This window comes from Zonotrichia leucophrys, unplaced genomic scaffold (genome assembly GCF_028769735.1).
Source record: "Zonotrichia leucophrys gambelii isolate GWCS_2022_RI unplaced genomic scaffold, RI_Zleu_2.0 Scaffold_36_1286893, whole genome shotgun sequence".
Lineage (NCBI taxonomy): Eukaryota > Metazoa > Chordata > Aves > Passeriformes > Passerellidae > Zonotrichia > Zonotrichia leucophrys.
Window position 1 is genome coordinate 1,179,492 of NW_026992241.1, and position 22,058 is coordinate 1,201,549.

General features: G+C 42.3%; 1 protein-coding gene across 8 annotated transcripts in view; it reads right to left on the reverse strand.

The window, feature by feature from the left end:
• Positions 1–22,058, reverse strand: part of LOC135460380 (transportin-1-like) — a 172,581-nt gene that overhangs the window by 76,213 nt on the left and 74,310 nt on the right. For 7 of the 8 annotated variants that reach the window (XR_010443219.1, XM_064737177.1, XM_064737179.1 and 4 more), the window contains 4 exons: positions 15,089–15,195; positions 14,402–14,535; positions 6,984–7,065; positions 6,151–6,273 (listed from right to left, as the gene is read on the reverse strand). Coding sequence is in view for 7 of the 8 variants with exons in the window: in XM_064737177.1 (XP_064593247.1) it covers positions 6,151–6,273; positions 6,984–7,065; positions 14,402–14,535; positions 15,089–15,195 (446 nt within the window). In the remaining variant the exon portion in view is untranslated. Of the gene's footprint in view, positions 1–6,150; positions 6,274–6,983; positions 7,066–14,397; positions 14,536–15,088; positions 15,196–22,058 lie in introns of those variants that run through there. The other variant, XM_064737183.1, reaches the window with a different exon arrangement.

Genomic DNA, 22,058 nt, shown 5'->3' on the forward strand with positions numbered 1-22,058 from the left:
AATCTTTAAGCTTGCTGTTAAAATTTAAACTCCCTTAAACAAAAAATAATCAAATACCTGCATAAGCAGAAAGGCTAAATATACCATGGCTACATCAGTTTCTTGTACATGACTTCCAAAGCAATTTAGAGAAAGTGCTTGCAACTTCCAAAACAGTAATTTTTGCATTCTTCCATGCAGCTCATTTCTGAAACAGTTGGTCCTTCCACTCATTTTAGAAGCCTCATGGAAGTCCATGCAGCTACCTTTCATCACACATTGATTTAAAATTAAGAAAACAAATTCTCCTTCAGAATACCATTTTGTTCACAAAATTAAGTAGAATGGGACAACCTATATTATCCTTATGCATTTCAGGGATGCAAGATTTGCAACAAACATATCCCTTTCTACAGAACTGCATTCCTACAGGGCGGCATCCAAGGCAGCATGGGCAGAAGGTGGAGAGAGGGGATTCTCCCCTTCTATTCCGCTCTCTTGAGACCCCACCTGAAAAACTGTGTCCAGCACTGGGGTCCCAACACAAGAAAGACATGGACCTGTTGGAGCAAGCCCAGGGGAGGCCACAAAGATGCTCAGAGGGCTGGAGCTCCTCTTCTATAAAGACAGGCAGAGAGAGTTGGGGCTGTTCAAACTGGAGAAGTGAAGTATTCAAGACCTTCTAGCACCTTCCAGTACTTAAAGGGGTTCCGAGAGAGCTCAAGAAGGCCTTTTTACAAGGGCATAGAGTGATAAGAACAGGAGGAATGGTATTATGCTGAAGGAGGGTAGGTTTAGATTAGGTATTTGGAAGAAATTCTTTACCTTGAGGGTGGTGAGGGCCTGGCACAGGTTGCCCAGAGAGGTTATAGACTCCTCCCCATTTCTGGCAATGTTCAAGACTAGTCTGGATAGGGCTCCAACCAACCTGGTCTAGCAGAAGGTGTTCTTGCCCATGTGGGGGAGGTTGGAACTAGGTGATTTTTAAGGTTCTTTCCAATCCAAACCATTCTGTGATTCTATGAAATGCACTAAATTGCAAGTGCTTCCTAAAAGGTCATTATTGTGATTAAGAACTGATGGCAACAAAAATACTGCTCTGTTCTGAGTTATGAACAGATTACAGCTTGGAAAATTTGAAAAATGTCCTATCTATTTGTCTGTAAACTGCATGCTGCTTCTCCCTCCGCTTCACCCTCTATCTCTCTGGGCCTAGCTTAAAGCTAGCTACAAGACCCATTTCTGGGCAAGAGAACAGATGATGGGGATACCAGCATCATAAAGTCACCCCAGGACATCATTGCAAGCAAGGTTAATTAATACAACTGAAGTGATTTGGCATTTTTCCCCAGATGGCTTGAAAATCAACACTTTTGTTGTATTCAGTTATTTGCCACAAAGACAAAACCAGAATGACAAAAAGTAATGGCTGTTTGAAGGTTCTCCTCACACTGTCATTTCGTCTTTAAGCACATTTTATAATATATGCTCCATGAAGTTAGACAGCAGTAGATTGAAAAGGCTACTTACACTCAGTGGTATAAGAGCCATATACACAGTCTGGAAATCATAAAATGTTTTGGGTTGGTGTCCTGGTTTGAAAAGGAAGTGAGTTTTTTGGGATGCTGTGGTCAAACCAATAGGTGCTCAGATTTGAATATTGGCACCTTGTGTGGCAACTGAGGACATGAATACGCCTCTGAGAACACGGGGGGTTAAAAGCAGAGAACTCCCAGGAAAACTTTCTCTTGGGTTCTGTCTGTGAAAGAGGTCAGACCTCCCCTGCCCAGCTGCACATTGGGCGGGGGAGGGGAAGCCATGCGGCCGGGTGAGGTAGGCCAGGCCTTGGACAGAGAAGGGAGGTGAAGGCCCCTGCAGGATGGAAGTGTGGAGGAACACTGAGAGGCATCGGGCAGCCCTGCCACTGCCCCCCCCTCCAGGAGTGAGAGAGAGAGAGAGAGAGCTGGTGCTAGTGCTGTGCCACCTTGAAATTTGATAGCATGGCCAGCTGAGAAGGAGATGGGGGGTGGGGTGTGGTGAGAAGGTGCCTGGCAGGGCAGCCATGGGAGTTCTAGACAAGCAGAGCCTGAGATTTTTAACCCTTTTCTTGAATAATGGAAACCGTGCAAATGCTGATCCTCCTGGAGTTGAATGAGAAGAGAGCTAGAGATGAGATAAGAGGAAATGGGCCACAAGAGAAGTTGAGAAGAATCTTAGGTGGGAGGGATGAGGGAGTGGCCTTTGGCTGGACTTTTCTTGTACAGCCATGGACAGAACCATTTTTCCTGTGACACAGAGACTGCATTTAGGGGGGAGGCAATGGCTTGGAGCCAAGAGAGTGCAGTGATGTTATGTGAAGGAGTATGTGAGCAGAGATGATGGGTGAGGAGGGTGGTGGTGCCCTTGATCTTCAGGGAAGAAGACCTCTCTTCTCAAGACCCCTCGGCCCCAGGGGGTGAATTTGGGAGGAACAGGTGTCCCGAAAGTGAGAGACTGTGCTTCTTTTTGGAACTGAGCAAAGCATCCTTAAAAGGGGAACCCTAGAAGCAGCTCTGGTCCATATGCAGTGGTGAGAGCACTGGGCATGGAAGGAAGATGTCACGATGGCAAATGATCTCCAGGCAGTGCCATGAGTGACATAGCAACACAAGAGGTCTCAACTGTGTTTCCAGGGGAAGCCTATGGTGCAAGATGGACTCCTCTCTTCTTGATGAACTGAGAACTGATTATCTAAAGGGTGGTGACGGACTGAGAGTTGATGATCTGAGGGGTGGATATATTGGAAATTTGGTGGGGGGAGGAGGAATGTCCTTTGGAAGGTTTTCATTCTGAGTTCTGTGTGTGTTTCTTTTTATATATAGTTGTAGGCTAATTAAGTTTTTCTTCTTTATTCCTAAGTTGGAGCCTGCTTTGCTCTAGTCCTAAACACATCTCACAGCAGACACCAGGGAGCATATATTTTCATGGGGGCACTGGCATTGTGCCAGCGTGAAACCACGACAGTTGGAAAGGACCATAAAGATTATCCAGTTCCAATCCACCGCCATGGACAGAAACACCTTTCACTAGACCAGGCCGCTCAAAGCCCCATCTAACCTGGCCTTGAACACTTCCAGTGATGGGGCAGCCACAACATTGCTGGGCAACCTATGCCAGGGCCTCATCACCCTCACAGGGAAGAATTTCTTCCTAATATCTGATCTAACCCTGTTCTCTAACAGTATAAAACCATTGTCCCTTGTTCTGTCACTACACTCACTGATAGAATCCTTCCCCATGATTCTTGTAGGCCCCCATAGTAAAAACAGTGATACTAGTATCACAGCAAAGTATGGGAAGAGTATTTGAAGGCTTTTAGAATTTTTTAGCATTCTTGTGCCGTACTTTATTGAGTACTTTTAATGATAAGCTAAAAAAGTGACTTTAGACAATGGAAATAGTTGCTTCCTGACAAAAAATTACAAAATAGCATAGGAACATTATTCAGAACTGGTTTGCATACTCTGTAACAGTGTTGTGTTAGTCTTGCTATGTCAAACCATCAAGAAAAGAACGATGCACAATGCATTAAGAAAATTTGTTCAGCAGTAAAAGATGTCTATCTGAAAACAACAGTATGCAAACAATCTTATTTCTTTAGCAACAAGCTGAGTTTCTGTGTTAGAACTTCATATTATCAACACCTTTCAAGTAATCTCATTATGCATTGTAAAATAAAAAGTCAAGACTTCTATTAAAAAAGATCTTAGGCACTACATGCCTGGCTAAATATGCTATATGAATATACAAGTGCAATCTAATAACTGAAATCTATTAGGTCAGTCTACTTCTGATATATCCTGTTGTCATGTTCTCAGACAAAAGAAGGAGAAAAAAAAACCCACAGAGAAATACATATCTGCTTCTGATCACCTGGAAGTACATGTTCAAAAAACCCACTGAAATTGAAATTCAACCATCCCTGTTCCTCCAGGAACTTGGCAAAACAGTTAATATTAAACCTGTCTAGTTTAAAAGCATTACACTGGCCAAGACCTTGTCTTAGAATCACTACCAAATTATTAATATTCTTAACTACTTTAAATTTAATTCTCCATAAGCATAAAAAACCCTGTCATGTGGAGGGTTTTTCATGAAACATACCAGTTTCTTTCTTTTTAAGAATTCCTTCACTTAGAGCAGCCGCTATTAGAAGCATTCAACTTGGAGGTACTCAAGTTTCAAAATGGCAAAACCAGACTCATTTGAATGAAAAATAGTCAGTTCTCAGATATTACACTGTCACATAATATGTATGTATACAGAACTGGGCAAATCAGTAACAGTACACAATAGTCCCAGAACTGCGGAGGAAGGGAAGTCTGATCTTCAGAAAAAATTCACTGCTGCTGTCTTTTGTAGAGAAGATGCCTAGTAATAGTTTCCCCCCCCAAAAAAGGGATACAACAAGAATACAATCTTGGATCTTCTGGTTGCTGACATAATTTCTACCTGCAAAGTCCAGAAGTTCCTTACTGATTTGTTTGCTGACAACCCCAAGTTGTGTGGTGTGGTCGACATGCTGGAGGAAAGGAATTGCATCCAGAGGGACCTGTACAGGCTCAAGAGGTGGCTCTGTGCAAACCTCATAAAGTTCAACAAGGTCAAGTGCAAGGTCCTGCACCTGGTCAAGGCAATCCCAAGCACAAGTACAGGTGGGGAAGAGAATGCATTGGGAGCAGCCCTGTTGAGAAGGACTTGGGGGTGGTGATTGATGGGAAGCTCAACATGAATCAGCAATCTGCACTCGCAGCCCAGAAACCAACTGTGTCCTAGGCTGCATCCAAAGCAGTGTGGCCAGCAGGTCAAGGGGGGGGGTGTGAGGATTCTCCTCCTCCACTCTTGTGAACATAAGGAGGATGTGGAGCTGCTGGAGTAAGTCCAGCAGAGGCCACGAAGATGCTCAGAGGGCCTGAAGCACCTCTGCCATGAAGACAGACTGAGAGAGTTGGGAGTGTTCAGTCTGTTTCCAGTTCAGAAACCTGTTCAGAAAAGAAGGCAGATTGCAGAGCACCTTCCAGTAATGGAAGAGGGGTTGGAACTAGATGATCTTTAAGGTTCCTTCCAACCCAAATCATTCTAGGATTCTATGATTGCAGGAGGGTAAAGAGTCAGAGAAGTTATCACTTGTTGACAATATAATCTTCAAAGCTTTATTCTCTCTCTCTCCAAAAAATAACAACCCCAAACCAGACCAAACAAAAGAAAAAAAAACTACCTCAAGTACCAACAATGCCTACTTGTCCTGTGTTAGATGAGAAGATATGTGCCAGGCTTGGTGTCATGGAATTCCAGACAACACTAGAAAAATACTGCAAGTCACCTCAATTTTATGCCTCTCTAATGCCTTTGTCCAGAAGCACAAAAAAAAAAAAAAAAACAAACCTGCTTCATATTGTCTGGACTTGGCACTTATGGAATTTGACACTGGATTATGACCCATTTGTTCTTATATGTGCATGAGAAATATTCTGATCTTTGTTCTATTTCCAGTCTAGTAAGTAGTGTATATAAAGGCTATCTAGAAACTGCCACTGTTTCCCAGGAACATAGAAATTACAACTCAGTTGAGCAAACAAGTACCAGTTGATTGGTCTTCTGGTAGGCAAGTCTGTACTAATCTAGAATAATCAAGGAACTATCCAAGGACACCCACCGATAAAACTGAATGCAATGGCAGGCAGTTTTGTTAGTAGCTCAAAGAGCATCTCAGATATTTAAAATTACATTCCTTATCCTTGCTGCAGCAAAAGAGCCAAAAAGGTGACAGCTTCACTGTGTAAACTGTAACAATATCAGCACCAGAAGGAAGATTTTTAACATGATCTCACTTGTGGTCAGGCAATGCCTGGCTGCTCCATGGCATAGCTGATCTTGGCCATTTCAGGATCAATTAACTCAAAGAAGAATGAAGAACTGCCATATGCACTGTCAAATACAATGTCATGTTGGCAATTAGCTAAAAAGAAACTTTTGCAACTTCAGTCTTGAAGGAAAACAAAGAGTAGGCAAGCACAAATGGAAAACACAAGCGCAAAAGTAACACGCTCATTCTGATGTATGCTTTTAATTTGCTATTATTTTTGCAATTCCAAACATGCTTCAGCATACAATCAGAGAAATAAGACTCACCTCAACTATACTAATCATATGAGGAAGCAGGCGATCCATTCGAACTTCTAGCAACATTACCAGAGCACGACAAACATTTTTGCGTACTTCAGGCTCCTCATCACCAGCCAGTGCAAAAAGATTCTGTTGGAAAGTAATACCAGTAGAAAAGCCTCAATTCATCTAGTTCAACTTGTATTAAAATTTACATTATTGGCAAACTAAAGTATGCAAACATGTACTTCTGTACCATCCCATCCCTCACCTCAGAAAACTGTATTATTTCCTAAAGACATATGGTCTAGCAAATGAACTCTTCAGACTTTCAATGTGTATTGTTACCCAGTGTTTTGGTCATGTGTACATTAGACACAAGAACAGTAATCTCTAATTTTTTTTTCCTTAAACATTAATTCTGAAGATAGAAAATGCCTTCAGAACATAACAGCAGCAAATAAAATACACCCTGGATAAGCCAAAATCTCATCCTTCTAATCCACATTCAGTAGTAGCATTCAGAGAGACCCATAATCTACTCAGTGACATGATGGTCCCTGTACCGAACTCTCCGTCACACGTGACAGACTGCTGCCAGTACCTCTATGCAAGAAGAGTTTCCTGTATTTATTAAAAGAAAGCATTTTCAAAACACTATTTCCTTGGGCTGGGAGAGTGCTTAGACTAATTTAAGCATAAGCATGCAGAATGACTTTAAACCCATGGGGATTGAAGCTAGGAATGAGAAGTTATCAATGTGGAGTTTAGGGGTAGTGGAGGTTGTAAAACATCATTTAAAGCTCTTGATAAATTAGATATGTTATTTGACTTACCCCTCCAAGCAAAAATGCACTCACCTCAATAAAAGAATCTATGTGCAACATAAGAGCTTGAGTTCTGCTGATAATAAATTGATTGACACATGCGACAGCGTGAGACCTACAAATTGAACAGTTAAAATATATAAATTTTTAATGTCTTAAACATTTTCTAAACTGTACAAAGGCATCACAGACGTTAGGAAGTAAATAACACCATGTCTTGGGTTGCAAATGCAAGATGTGGCTGGGGGGTGTGTGTTCTACTGCCATCTGTTAGAGGTGGGGCAGTTATGGTCTGTTTATTACTCCTCCTGTTAAAACCAGGTGGAGCAGTTTTCTTTATCTCTTCAACAATCAATCCTCCCTCTGGGGAGATATCTTCTGTTAATGAGCCATTGAGTCTCACTGCATAACTGATAAAATTACATCATCCCATTATGAGGGAGGAGCCAAGCATTCCTACCTGGATTTAATTGAAGATCTGGAACAATGCCATAGGCAGCCTTTTCTCACTGGATTCCCAAAGGAAGGTCAGGCCCATCTATACTACCACTGGACTACATCCTTTCTACAGGCTCACTGTTTCAACAGAACTGCATCTATCACTCCAGGAGGACTGCAGCCACTATTTAATTGGACTGCTACCAACACCCTGACCAGCAGGGTGTCAGGTTGTATTCTGACTCTGTCAGTGTTGTTTTGTATTACTGCATTTTTATTTTTATTTTTTCCTAATAAAGAACTGTTATTTCTACTCCCATATCTTTGTCTGAGAGCCCCTTATTTTCAAAATTATAATAATTTGGATGGAGGGGGTTTGCATTTTCCATTTCAAGAGAGGTTCCTGCCTTCCTTGGCAGACCCTGTCTTTTCAAATCAAGACACACTGTCCAAGCATATTCTAGAGGCAGGGAGGATTAAATCTGAACATCTATATTGTTACCAATAAAAATTAGTAAACCACATTTTTAAATACTACCATATACTCCAATATATCTAATAGATAATTTTAAATAAGGTATTCAGTAAATAAGAACCATAGCATGATGACTACCTGGCACATTTGTTCCAAATAGTATGTAAGGATGGTCTTTTTCAGTATATTATGATTATCAATTTTCTCTGATATTGTTGCCAGATGAAGACTCATTTGCACCTGGTGAGTGTCCTGGGGTGACGTTATGATGCTTGTATCCCCATTCATATGTTCTGTGCCTTTAAGACTGGCTCTGAAGAGTGGAAGTTTTGTTTGGGTTTCTCTTATCAAGAACACAGAGACGGGCAGTACATAGGGCTGCTTTCACTTTTTGCTTTTGGCTTTCTGCTTTGCTCTCTCTCTCTGCTCTCGCTTCTGCTTGCTTTTGCTTCTGCTTATTAACTAGTTTAGCTAAACAGTCCAAATTTCTTCCTGGACTGTTTCTCCTCTCCTGTTTCTGTGACCATCTCGAACCTGCTCCGGACTGGGACCCGGGAACACAGAGGGTTTGCACCGTTTGGCCTGCAGCAGCTGCCCTAGCGACGGAAGGACTAACAGAGCAACCACCCCCGAAAGAGACTTTCTGATTTTGTCATCTTTTTCAGAGCGGTGTAATCTGGTATTGTTCATTTTGTGTGCTGGGGGGTGCTGTGCCTGTTAAATAAACAGGTTCTTTCCACTTCTCTCTGAGGAATTCTTCCTGAACCGGTTGTGGGGAGGGGCCGTGTGGGTTTGCTTTCTGGAGGGGCCCTCCTTTGGAGATTCTCTACCAAATTTGCCCTAAACCAGAACAGTGAGCTAACACAAAACTTATTCTTCAAGGACCACTAGCCTACAGAACCACACAATGTTTTCTGTAGGAAGAACTGGAAATCAGCCAGCCCAGTTATGCCAACTTTTACCAGTTAAACAGGAGGTCAGGTATGACTTTGGGGTTGCCAACCACCAGGGACCACCAAAAAGAACCTCAGGACAGAAAAACACATGTGTAAAAGGGAGGGAAAATATGTTAATTACTTTGGGGAAATTATTATAATACGCATGTTTCTTCTGGGAAAGCCTATGTATATGTATGTAAAATATAGCATATAAACAGGAGCTGTTTCTGTACTCAGGATGCACAATATTTCGGAGGAGCTATCCCCCTGGGCATTCGGCTAAATAAAGAATGCCTGCTTCTTAACGCTACATTAGTGTGAAGGAGTTTTATTTTCACTGATCTTTGGTAACAATGTTAACAATTCCATGCAAGTTAACCTAGTGAAATTTTAGCATGCCTTTCTGTTGTAGTGTTTTTATACTTTGTAATAGTTTTGTTTTTGTATCCCCATATTTTTCCCAAATGGTTTACCCCAGATTGTACCACCCTCCCTCTACCTGTGTAATCCCTTTCCTTTGCTGAGATCATCCCCAAATCCCCACCCTGGCTCTCTGTCAATCACTCAGCATCCCATCCCCTCTATCTAGAAGTTTTGGTCCAGGACAGTCGAGTGATTAACCAGAGGCTAGGAGTCAACCCCCCAAGTGTTACCCCATACGCTGTCCTAAATGTCTATCCCCCAGTATCCATCCCTTAGGGTCACTTATTGGTTAGTAAAATGTTATCTACTTTCGGTTTCCACCTCCATTTAAATGTAACCTTGGCACCTCTCCCGGGGCTCTCAGCAGGAGGCCCCCTGAGGTGTAGGGGCTCCTCTGGAGCTCCTAGAATAAAACCTTGGATTAACCCCTGCTAAGTCAGCCCTTATATCTTCTACCAATGTCTCTGGTGTCTCCTCTGCTGCAATGGCGACTAGCCTAGCTGCCTTCAGTACCCTCGGGGCACAAGAGTGTGTCTCCACTGTCGGCCGTGTTGGGGTTGCCCCCCCACTGTCTGTTGACTCGGGACTGGCCGGGGTTCCTGAGAGGCTCCCAGAGAGACAGAGACAGCCTTCTTCATTGCTAAGTATCCAACTTTGCAAGATTTTTCCCATTTAATGAGACCAATATGCATCAGTAATATAGTTATAACTTAGAACAAATACACACTTGCATTAGGATACATAATAAAACAATTGTGGTAGAAACAAACCATAAGTGAAGAGCTGGTTCTTTATTCCATTCCATGCAAAGCCATTGCTTACAAGTCTTTTTCATTCTCAGAGACTCAAAAGCCAAATTATATAAGTAGAGGCACAGTATAAAGCTACCTTTAAAAGCCTCTGAAGATCCATTCATGTATTTTTACTAATCTAACTCCAAACATCTAGTCTCTTCAGACATTTCTTGGAAGAGAGTCTCATAAACAGGGTTCAAAAGTTCTCTCTTCACAGATTTAAATACTGATAATATCTAAATACTATTAAGTACTAATAGTATTTTACTGACGCAATTAATATTCTTCATACTTCTGTACTATGCACTGAAACCAGGCAACAGGTCGGCAGATGATCTGCTTTAAAGTTGAAACTGGTTTACCTATTTCAAAGCAAAAGCTTATCTTCCTATAAGTGCCAGTTCATGCTTTGTTATATATTTTTCTTAGTGTGCATCTATTTTAGGGGAGTTTCTAAATCTTATTAAATCCCATCAAGATTTATTCCTAGTTATACGCTTCCTTTTACTCTTCACCATTTATGCTAGTGCTGGCAATAACTGAGCCCTCCAAGTTGTAGAATCTTTTGATATAATTTTCAAAGAGGAGTCCAAAAACACATTTCAGAGAATCACTCAGAATGATTGAGGTTGGAAGGGATCTCTGTAGATCATTTGCTCAAGTAGGGCCACCAACAGCTGGTTGCACAGGACCACATCACAACAGTGTGAGAGACTGGAAGGATTGCTGTCTTGAAACATTTCAGGTGCATGTGTGGGGGAAGGGGCAGGTTGGGCCTTGCTCTGGTGAGGCAAGGCTCTGTTCCGCACACCTCACACCCCCTGGGGCCTGTATCCCAGCCCCTGCAGGGGCCACCAATCACTGACACACTGGAGGCAATGCTCCACACCCTGCCCCTGGAGCCCCAATCTAGCCCCAGAGTGTAGCCACATCTCTCTTCACAGAGAAAAGCAAGGCACAGTTCTTCCCTGGAATATTTCTGGGTTTCACATTCTCTGAACGTCAGAGAATGATCAAAACAATTCCTGTCTTATTTGCTGTGCCTGTGTTGTGCCAAAGTAGAATGCAATATGGAGATTGTTTACCCAAAGTGATGGTGTTTTGTTTCCTTGGCATATCAGGGCCAAGTGTGCGTGTGTCAGGACTGTCAGCTGACAGTCATGAGGTTCTGTGCAGTTGTGTGCAGAGTTGAGTGCTTGGCAGATTCAGTTTAGATGTAATGTAATATAGATGTAATATAGTATAGAATAATATAGTATAATAAAGCAATTAATTAGCCTCCTGATAAGATGAAGTCCTCCTCATCATTCCTCCCTGCCACAGGGGTCAGCCTGTTTTGATACCATAGTGGTAAGATGACTGGAAGTCCCACCTGGGGGAAGGACCCAGGAAAGCCAAAGGGTATTTAACCAAGGACATGCGGTGAGCATGTTTTGATCCTACTTGGAATTTCTATCAGCTAAACATTGTGGAACCAGGAGTGGTAGCTATATTTGTTCTTTTCTATATCTTTTTTTTGTCTCTCTCCTTCTTCTAATTCCCTCTTCTTGGAGTTTTGAGTAATTTAAAGTTGGATAGGCTAAGTTAATGCTTTGAGAAGTGTTTTATGTTGACTGAATGCTGCTCTAAACTTTTGCCAAAATTCTCTGATTTTACAAAGTTGACAGTAATTTTTTTGTTGTTGTTTTGACCCCTTGTTAATATCTTGTCAGTATTTCTCCAGTGTGTGAAACTCAGAGTACATGAACAACCATAAGCCCTTTTAAGAGTCTCATGAGAGCAAGTTTTCTGAGGCCTTACAGATGGCTTTTGAATATCTCCAATGATGGGGACTCTACCACCTCTCTGGGTAACCTGTACCAGTTCTTGGTCACCCTCACAGTAAAAAAAGTGCTTCCCACTATTCAGAGGGAACTTCCTGTGTCTCAGTCTGTGCCCACTGCCACGTCCTGTCACTGGACACAACTGAAAAGAACCTGGCTCTGTCTTCTTTGCACCCTCCCTTTGGGTATTTATATACAGGGATGATGTCACCCCTGAACCTCCTTTTCTCCAGGCTAAACAGTCCCAGCTTTCTCAGTCTTTCCTCATAGGAGAGATGCTCCAGTCCCTTTATCATCATTGCGGTCCTTTACTAGATCCATGTCTCTCTTGTACTGGGGAACCCAGAACTGGGCACAGTACTTCAGGTGTGGCCTCATCTGGAGGGCGAGGGGAAGGATCACCTCCCATGCTGGCAACACTCCAGCCCAGGATGAGATTCAGCTTCTTTGTGGCAAGGGCACATTGCTGACTCATTTCATGGTGTCATGGTTTGACATGAGAGACATTTATGGAAGTGATGTAAAGCTTCCAACCACTAAAAAGCTGGACATGCCTCTGTGAAAAAAAAAAAAGTGCTAAAGATGAAAGAAACCCAGGAACGACTTCTTTTGCTTCCGGCCTGGGGACAGGTAACAGGGCCCGCCGCCCCTCCCTCCCCACCCGCAGGGGGCCGGGCCCCTCTCGGGGGCGGGGGGGGGGCGGTCCAGGGTACTCCGAGCCCCTTCTGGCCTGGCCAGGCCGGGCCCCAGCAGCTGCCAGGCAGGAAGCGGGGCGAGGCTGCGGAGCCCTGGCTGGAGCAGGGTGGCCTTGGCTGTTAAGATCTTGCTGTCAGGCCCCCTCCCCCCAGCACAGCTGAGACCAGAGGCAGCCCTGCAGCTGGAATTGAACTCAGAGAAAACCAAAGACCAACCATGAAGCCGATCCTGACACAGCTGCAGCTCCTGCCACCAGTTACTGGCAGGTCAGATGATCATTTGCAGGGCCCAGGCTGTTAACCCTTTCAGTGCTTCAATCCTCCCTCAAGTGAGAGAAAGGAAAAAGATGCAAGCATGTAAAGGAACAACATGAAGACATCGAGGTCAGTGAAAAAGAAGTCAAGTCCCAGATGGGAGGGATGAGGAGATGCCTTGATTTTGGGGTTGAAATCCTCTTGTAAGCTATGCAGAAAGGACTCTTTTTCCTTATAATGCAGGAAACTATGGGGAGATGAAGGGTTCAGTTTGATATTGAGCAAAGGCCTCCATGTTAAAGTAAACAGATGTAAAAATAGCTGTGATCCCATGAGAAGTTTGAACAGAGAAAGAGAGTAGAGTAGTCCTGTGTCCCCAGGAGAAGATGATCTCTGTTCCCAGGGATTAAGATGATTTTAGAAATACATAATGAGAACTTTTGCCTTTGAACAGCTCATCTTTAAAACAGTACCCCATAAGTTGACATGGCCCATCGACAAGCTGTGAGAAGGCTTGTGGAAAATGGGAGGGACTTCATGACTGCAGATTTCCCAGGGTGGTTGCTAGTCATGGAAATTGAGAGCCACGAGAGGACTGTTTTTTCCTCTTGTGGAGAAGTCTCCATAACATTAACAAGAGGGACTTCTCTCCCTAAGTGAACTAAAGAAAGACTATTTTAGAGGTGGCAAACTGATTGGAAATTTTAGGTTTTGTTTCTTTACATTGTCAGTGGGAAGAAAAGGTTGTGGGGAGAGGAGAAGTGTTCTGAAGGGTTTGTTTTGATTCCTACTACGTTTTTTTTCTTTTAGTTACTGTTAATAAAATTTTCTTTATACCCTCTTAAAGTTTTGAGCCTGCTTTGCCTTTCTCCTAATCCTATCTCACAGCAGGAAGTGAGTGCACTGGTGATTGGCCAGCACCGAAACCTGCCACACTCTCTGGTGCATTGAGCCAAGAAATCTTAAAATTGGGGAAATCTTAAATTGGTGAACCAAAACCCCTACACAGGGTAAAAGCTACTGTTCTTGTTGATAAATATTAGCAATAACAAATTAATTTTGGAATTTGTTCCTTTACTTCTGTTACTTTGGAGACATTAATGCTGTATTAAAGTAAAAGGATGTTGAACTGATTTAATTTGATATATCTGAAATATAAAGAGCTTTATAAGTTTTCGTGGAGTTAAAGCAGAAAAATACTTTTCTGCAAGAACTCAGAAACCATTTATCAGCAAATGATTTTTTATTCTTTCATTGCTGGAGTCATAACAAAACAAATGCAAGATAGTTCTTTCTAATCAGAATTTGAAATTTTAACCACAGCATTGAAACTTTCATAATAATATGCAAATTCTTAAAAAATAATTTGATTTTCAAAGTCAGACAGATTTTTGATTTGGAAGATGTATAAAGAGGTGAGGCTGATCTAATAACTGAACAGATAAGCATGGAAATGACCAATGCATGAAATTGCTGTGCCTTCTTACATTTGCATATGCAGGATCATTTTAAAAACTAAGTATGTTTTAAACTGATCTACAAAATATCAACCTTGCTGCTCATGTAAATAAATTTTTAACAGATAACTTTAGTATAACTCCTAAACCTACCTTATTTTTGCACTGCTGTGTTTGAAGAACTGCAAGAATTTAGGTATCATGATATTGAGTGGTCGGTCCAATACATCACTATCTAAAATTTCAGCAGAATCTTCGCATATCTTCTGAAGAGCACCAAATGCACCCTGTTTAGAAACAAAATCAAACAAACAAAAAAAAAACCCAAAAAAAAAACAAAGCAAAAGAAATTCTGTTACTTTACATTTTGAAGAAAGCAACATTTCAGGGTTTTTACAGAACAGGTAATTTTAGCAAAAGACCGCAGTAAATGTAGCTCATTAACTAAGTAAATGTAGCTAAATAAATATGGAGTTAAATTAAAATAGCCTTAAGGACTTTTTATTTAAGCACTTTATATTGTCATCTGTAAGATCTCAAGCTGGATGAGTCTATAATAACTAAGTGGTAATTTTAATTTTAACATTCATTTATTTAATCATATTTTTTAAAATGCTTAAAAGCAAGATTTTTTTAAAAATCAGACAAGATTTTTCTCCTCATAGCTTAAAACAGTTGAGTTGGTATTTCTTTATTTTCCTTCATGAATACTGGAAAAAAAAGATTATATATGTGCATACATACCCACACAAAGTACTATACATATATATAGTATCTATGAAGAAAGGCAAAAAATAATCAAATTTACATGATAATACATTTCAAAATAAGCCTCCTTACCTCACAGGTATTGTAATCTTCAGAATCCAACAGTCTGCAAAGCTTTGGTAAGAGGTCAGGCCAATTCTGCAATTCCCCTTTTGAAGCAATGGTTGTTATCAGAATGCCTAAGTGAATCAGAGTTATAAAGGAAATGAGATCTCGTATATCTTCACAGGTTTCACACCCTTTTTTCTCATTTTACTCTTCTCAAAGAACTAAGGAGTCAAGAATTTTCTTGTTTTATTAAGAGCTGTCAAGCATAAAAAGAGGAAGCACATTTAATTACAAAGGTTATTTGAAGGGCTTTGAAATGCAAAGGCAGGTTGCCCCTTCCTGCTGTCATGAATGGCTCAGATGTGAGACATCAAGCACAAAGTAATTCCAGTTAAGGTAATAATCATGTCCAAACACTGCAGGGCAGGTTCTGCTCTAAGTTTACTAAAAACTGTACAAATCTTGACCTCCAGTAGAGTATCCATCTCAAGTCACTCCCTCTTTATTATGATACAAAGGTATGAACACTGGAAACTGTCATTCAATAAAATGATAACTCATTACTAAATTATGTGTTCATTACTTTACTGTGCTTACACAAAACATTAAGGGCACATGCTGATGTCCAGGTGTTAGAAATATAAATTACTTGTTGGTAGAATTGCCTTGGTGAGGTTTAGGGCTTGACATGCTTCACTGATCTCAGACCTAGAGGGAGGTTACCAAAGCTTGGGGAGAAGGATGTATCCCTGATAGTGGACACAAAGAATGCAGAATTTACAGGCCATAAGGATATTTGGCAGAACTCCCAAGAAAAGGAAGAAACTAATAAAGTCAGCTCAGCAACTGTGTTGAAATCAGCTCTGACTGGGTAAAAGGTAATTCTGGCAGAGGGAGATTGTGACCACTGACTCACAGACCACTGACCCAAGAAACCCACAGACCCAAAAGAAGAGGAAGATTGAGCATATGGACTAAATAGCATGAGAAGCAAGAGAACCATTAACTAATAGATGGTCGAATACTAATTAATAAAAGAACTGGGTAGCTTGTAGACAATGAACATTAATGCCACTGTTTGCTAAAAATGTATAAATAACATAAAGCTTTGATGATTGGGGAGCCAACCTTTTGTGGGTTACCACCCAGCTCCCTACTTTGTGCCTACTACAACAAAGAAATAGAAGTACCTCGTCCTCGGTGTGTGAATTGGTGCTGTGCGCAGGGCAGAAGGCCCACGTTCAGGACAAAAATTCTAAGACAGATACCTACTAACAGCTTACACACTATGGCAGATCATCCAGTGATCAGCTGTAAGGGTTGGCTGATTCAGATCCAGCAGAGAGGATGGCCGAAAGAGTCACTTCCATTTTTAACACATACAGAAATGCCAGGAAAAGCTAATTAGGTGACAGGAATGGGGAAAGCTGCTTATAAACTAGGACTGACTAGGAGTCCATTTTGCCTCAACTAATAATCTCCCAAATGAAAAGTGATGAAAAAAAACTTTCCTAAGCTTTTTCATTGAGCTCATCACCATATATCCTCTTTTTTTGAAATAAAATGTTCAAATTGTTATTAAATATACAAGAATACAGAACAATATTACACAGAAACCTCCTAAATAGATGCATTTATTTCCTGGTAAGTTTGTGAGTCCTAAACATATGCAACTGTATTTTTTGAAGTTGAATCCATATTTCAATGTTGGCATAAGGTTTCTTAAAACCTCTACCACACAGCACAAAGAATTTTCACAATGTTAGTCATTTCAGTGTTTAAAAAAAAGAAAACCTAAGTAAGGATACAACAATGTGTAGTTATCATTTCATCTCCAATCACAGTCCTAAAATAGACTCTATTGACATCTTTATCATCCTCAGTGAGGTGACTTCTGAGAATGGGATTAATCAGTTTGCTTCCATCTTGATCAAAAAGTATCAGCTTTTCTTTGGGTAACATCAGATGCTAAAGACTACAAATGCTGCATTACTTCTTCCCTGATGCTATTTTGATGTAGTTGCTCATCCTCCTCTCAGAACTCCAGAGATCTTATTTGTGATTGGCTCATGAGATTGTCAGTGCTTGAACAGCAAAAATACATATGCATCTGTGGTGATTTGGCCCTGTCTGGATGCCAGGTACCCACCAAAGCCACTCTATCACTCCCCTCCTCAACTGGACAAGGGAGAGAAAATATAACAAAAGGTTCATGAGTTAAGGATGGGGAGAGATCACCCACTGATTACCATCATAGGCAAAACAGACTCGACTTAGGGAAATGAGTTGAATGTATTAACAGTCAGAACCAGAGCAGGATAATGAAAAGTAAAACAAATCCTAAAAAACACCTTCCTCCTTCCCAGGCTTAACTTTATTCCTGATTCTCTATCTCCTTCCCCCCACAGCAGGGCAGAGAGATGGAGCATGAGGGTTATGATCAGTTCATCACATGTTTCTGCCACTGTTTCCTCCTCAGGTAAAGGAGTCCTTCCCCTTCTCCAGCATGGAGTCCCTCCTACAGGAGGCAGTCCTCCACAAACTTCTCCAGCACGAGTCCTTCCCATAGGCTTCAGCCCTTCACAAACTGCTCCAGTGTGGATCCTCCATGGGATCACAAGTCCTGCCAACAAACCTGCTCCAGCATGGGCACCCCTTCCCACAAGGCCCAGGTCCTGCCAGAAGCCTTCTCCAGCATGGGATTCCCACAGGGTCACAACCTTCTTTCAGGCATCCACATGCTCCAACATGGGCGTCCTCCATAGTCTGCAGGTAGATCTCTGCCATGGGCTGCAGGGGCACAGCTGCTTCACCATGGTCTGCACTATGTGTCAGAGACTGAAATAGTTCATGCCTCAAATGCTGATATAAAGTTTTGCCCATTATAGCAAAACTGTATGAAGAAGCCCACCCCTGCCTAAAAGATGTCTGACTGGGACTTGAGACTGAAAGTCAAACTGATGATTAGAAACCCATTCTTCAGTCATCTCAGGCCCAGGGAGAAGGAAACAAATAAACTAGGAAAAGAATGAGAGCCAAACCCAGCAGCCATGCTGAGAGTCACCTCTGGCTGAGTTTGGGGTGGGGGAGACCACAGCCCACAGAAGCCAGGTTTACACAGCCTCCCCCTGAAACGAAGAGGGGGAAGGTTTCAGGTGTGTGGGTGTAACCTCTGGTCAGAGTCAGTGAATACCCACCCTCCCTTACACAAACTGGCCCAGCTGTGGAACCCCCAACCCCACAGGCCACATCCACGGAACATTCACGTGAGAGGCAGCTGAGGGGGTGTCATAATCCATCAAAGACATCTCAAAGCACTACCCAGAGGCTTTGCGCCACAGGATTGCATATGATGCAACAAATCCAGTCTGCTGCAAGAAACTGTTCCCCCCCTCCAGGGGAAGTACCTGGACATTGCCACCTGGCCCGAGTGTATATTAACCCATTGGATTCTATGCTTTTCAGGGGGACCTTCACCCTCAAGAAGACCAGAAGAAGAGGATCAACAGGATGCCATCAGGATTTATGGAGTGGTGATACTTTCTACTTAGTCTGTCTCCACCTTACTCTTCCCCCCCACCCCCCAAGCTCCTCTTTCCCTATTTCTTTCTCTTCCCTTTTCTTTCCCTCATATTTACTATCAAATAAAATCCATACTATTGTCACTGGCATATGGTCTCATTTGCACCTTAATTTGGACTGAGGAAGACCTAAATAATTTTAATAACCAGACCCTAACACTATGGGCTGCAGGGGAATCTCAGCTCCAGTGCCTGGAGCACTTCCTCCCCCTCCTTCTGCACTGACTTTGGTGTCTGCAGAGTTGTTTCTCTTACATATTCTCACTCCGCTCTTCTCTGACTGCAATTACATCTGTGCCATAACTCTTTTCCTTCTTAAATGTTACTCCAGAGGCATTACTACCATCACTGATTGACTCAGCACTGGCCAGCAGCAGGTCCATCTTGGAGCCACTTGGCATGGGCTCTGTCAGACATGAGGGTCAAAGAAGTCACCCCTGTAACCCCACTCGCTACTAAAACATGGCCATGCAAACCCATTACAGCCTCTGAAAGAACAGCTATGCCAACTTATATGCTAACAAGGAAGTCTAGGCAGGTAGCAATATTTTTACACCTAGATAGTATGAAGAGACCAGTGAGTACTGGACCAACCTCACTATTGGAACACAAACCTACAAGGATTCAATACTTAATTATTTCACACAGCAGGGTAAAAAATACTAAATAGCAATTCGTATAATGTAAGCTTACAGTTAATCAGTTGGTACACATCTTCAGAGTTCATATATGCTTGAATAATCCTTGCCAAGACCACTTGAAGCTCAACTGTAATAGAGCTACTAATCCACAAATGTTTCCTCAAATCAAACAATAAAATGATCAAAATGAAAATGCTCAAAATAAATATGCTTAAAATACAGTCCCTCCTCCAGCTGTCACCACCATCAAATGACCCTAAAGGTGCATTCCAAACACAGCTGTAATATATTCTCCTGAGAGACCTGTCTGATGTTGTTGCCAAGCATCTCTCCATGATATTTGAAAAGTCATGGCTGTCAGGTGAAGTCCATGGAGACTGAAAAAGGGAAATATTGTACCCATCTTTAAAAAGGGTTAAAAGGAGGACCCTGGAAACTACTGACCTGTCAGTCTCACCTCTGTGCATAGGAAGATCCTGGAACAGATTTTCCTAGAAACTCTGCTAAGGCACATGAAGGAGAGGGAGGTGATTCAGAACAGCCAGCACAGCTCCAAAGGGCAAAACCTCCCTCACCAACCTGTGGCCTTCTACAATGGAGTGACTCCATCAGTGGACAAGGGAAGGGCTACGGATGTCATTTATCTGGACTTGTGTAAAGCCTTTGACACGGTCCCCCACAAGATCCTTCTCGCTAAATTGGAGAGGGATGGATAGGAATTGGTTAGACAGTCACACTGAGAGAGTATTGGTCAACAGTTCAGTCCCAATGGACATCAGTGACAAGTGGTGTCCCTCAGGGTCCATTTTGGGACCAGGGCTATTCAACACCTCTGTCAATGACATAGTAGGATTGAGTGCACCCTCACCGAGTTTGCAGATGACACCAAACTGAGTGGTGCTGTTGACACACCTGAAGGACAGGATGCCATCCAGAGGGACCTGGACAAGTCAAGAAGTCAGCTCATGAGAACCTCATGAGGTTTAAAAAGACCAAGTGCTCATGCTGAACCTGAGTCAGGGCACAGCACATCCCAGTATCAATACAGGCTGGGGGATGAACGGATTGAGAGCAGTCCTGCCTAGAAAGACTTGATGGTGCTGGTGGATGAGAGGCTGGACATGATCTGGCAATGTGCACTTGCAGCCTAGAAAGCCAATCATATCCTGTTCTGCATTCAAAGCAGCATGGCCAGCAGGTTGAGGGAGGGGATTCTGCCCCTCTGCTCTGTTAAGACCCCTCCTGGAGTACTGCATCCAGCTCTGGAAGCCACAGAACAGGAAGGACATGGGTCTGTTGGAGCGAGTCCAGAGGAGGCCACCAAGTTAATTGGAGGGATGGTGCATCTGTCCTCTGTGGAAAGGCTGGAAGACTTGGGATTGTTCAGCCTGGAGAGGACAAGGATCCAGGGTGACCTTACAGAAGCCTTACAATACCTGAAGGAAGCCTACTAGAGAGATGGAGAAAGACTATACAAGGACATGTAGTGACAGGACAAGGGGAATGGCTTTAAACTGAAAGAGGGAAAGGTTAGATTGGAGATTAGGAAGAATTTTTTTATTGTGAGAGTGGTGAGGCCCTGGCATAGGTTGCTGAGAGAAGCTGTGGATGTCCCATCCCTGGAAGCATTCAAGGCCAGGCTGGATGGAGCATTGAGCAACCTGGTCTAGTGGAAGGTGTTTCTGCCCATGGCAGAGGGGTTGGAACCAGATGATCTTTGTGGTCTTGTCCAACCCAAACCATTCTTTAATTCTATTATATTCTTCCATTCTTTAGATATCTCCATTGTACTCCCCTGACAACTCATTTTTATACCAAAAAGGTTATTTCAATTTCTACTGTGAGTGTGAGTGTTTAGCAGAGAAACAAGGCCTGCAGAAACTGCTCTCCAAACAAGGACATTGGAAGATAAAGAAGAGACATCTGGCTCAGAAATCCAGCTACAGCCAAAACAAGGACTGAGTTTAGGAACTTGGGAAACATGGGAAGGGTTTTATGGTAATGGTCAAATTATAATATGCATGTAATAACTGTATATTACCAACACACTTGTAGAAACCAGGGGGCACATTAGGATGAGTTATCTCCTGTATCACTCCAAGTGCCTGAATAAATGATGCCATCTTTAACACTAAATTGGTGTTAGGGGGTCTTATTCAACCATTTTTGGTAATTTGGTGACACTTCAAACAATCAATTAAGCACAAACTTAAATCATTACTGTCATTAAGAAAATGGAGCATTAATAAAGTTCACAGTAAAGCAAATTCACAAAGGGATGAGACAGTAGGAAAAGCAAAGAGATGGACATTTTCCTCTAGTCCAAAGTCCTTAACCCAGATGTCTGGAGAAGGAATCCTATACAGAAAGCAAGGGATTCTAAAGGTAGATTATTTGTCCTGATTTCATCTGGGATAAGAGCTCATTTTCTTTTCAGTAGCTGACACAATGCTGTGTTTTGGATTCAGTATGAGAATAATGGTGATAATACACTCATGTTTTGGTTGTTGCTGAGCAGTGCTTATCCTGAGACAAGGGCTTTTCAGTGTCTCATGCTCTGCTAGTGAGGACCTGCACAAGAAGCTGGGAGTGAGCATAGCTGGGACAGCTGACCTAAACTGGCCAAAGGGATATCCCACACCATAGAACATCATGCCCAGTATATAAACTGGAGATGGGAGGCTTGGCCAGGAGCTGCTGATCACTGCTTGAGGACAGGCTGGGCATTATTGGTCACTGGGTGATGAGCAACTGTACTGTGCATCACTTGTT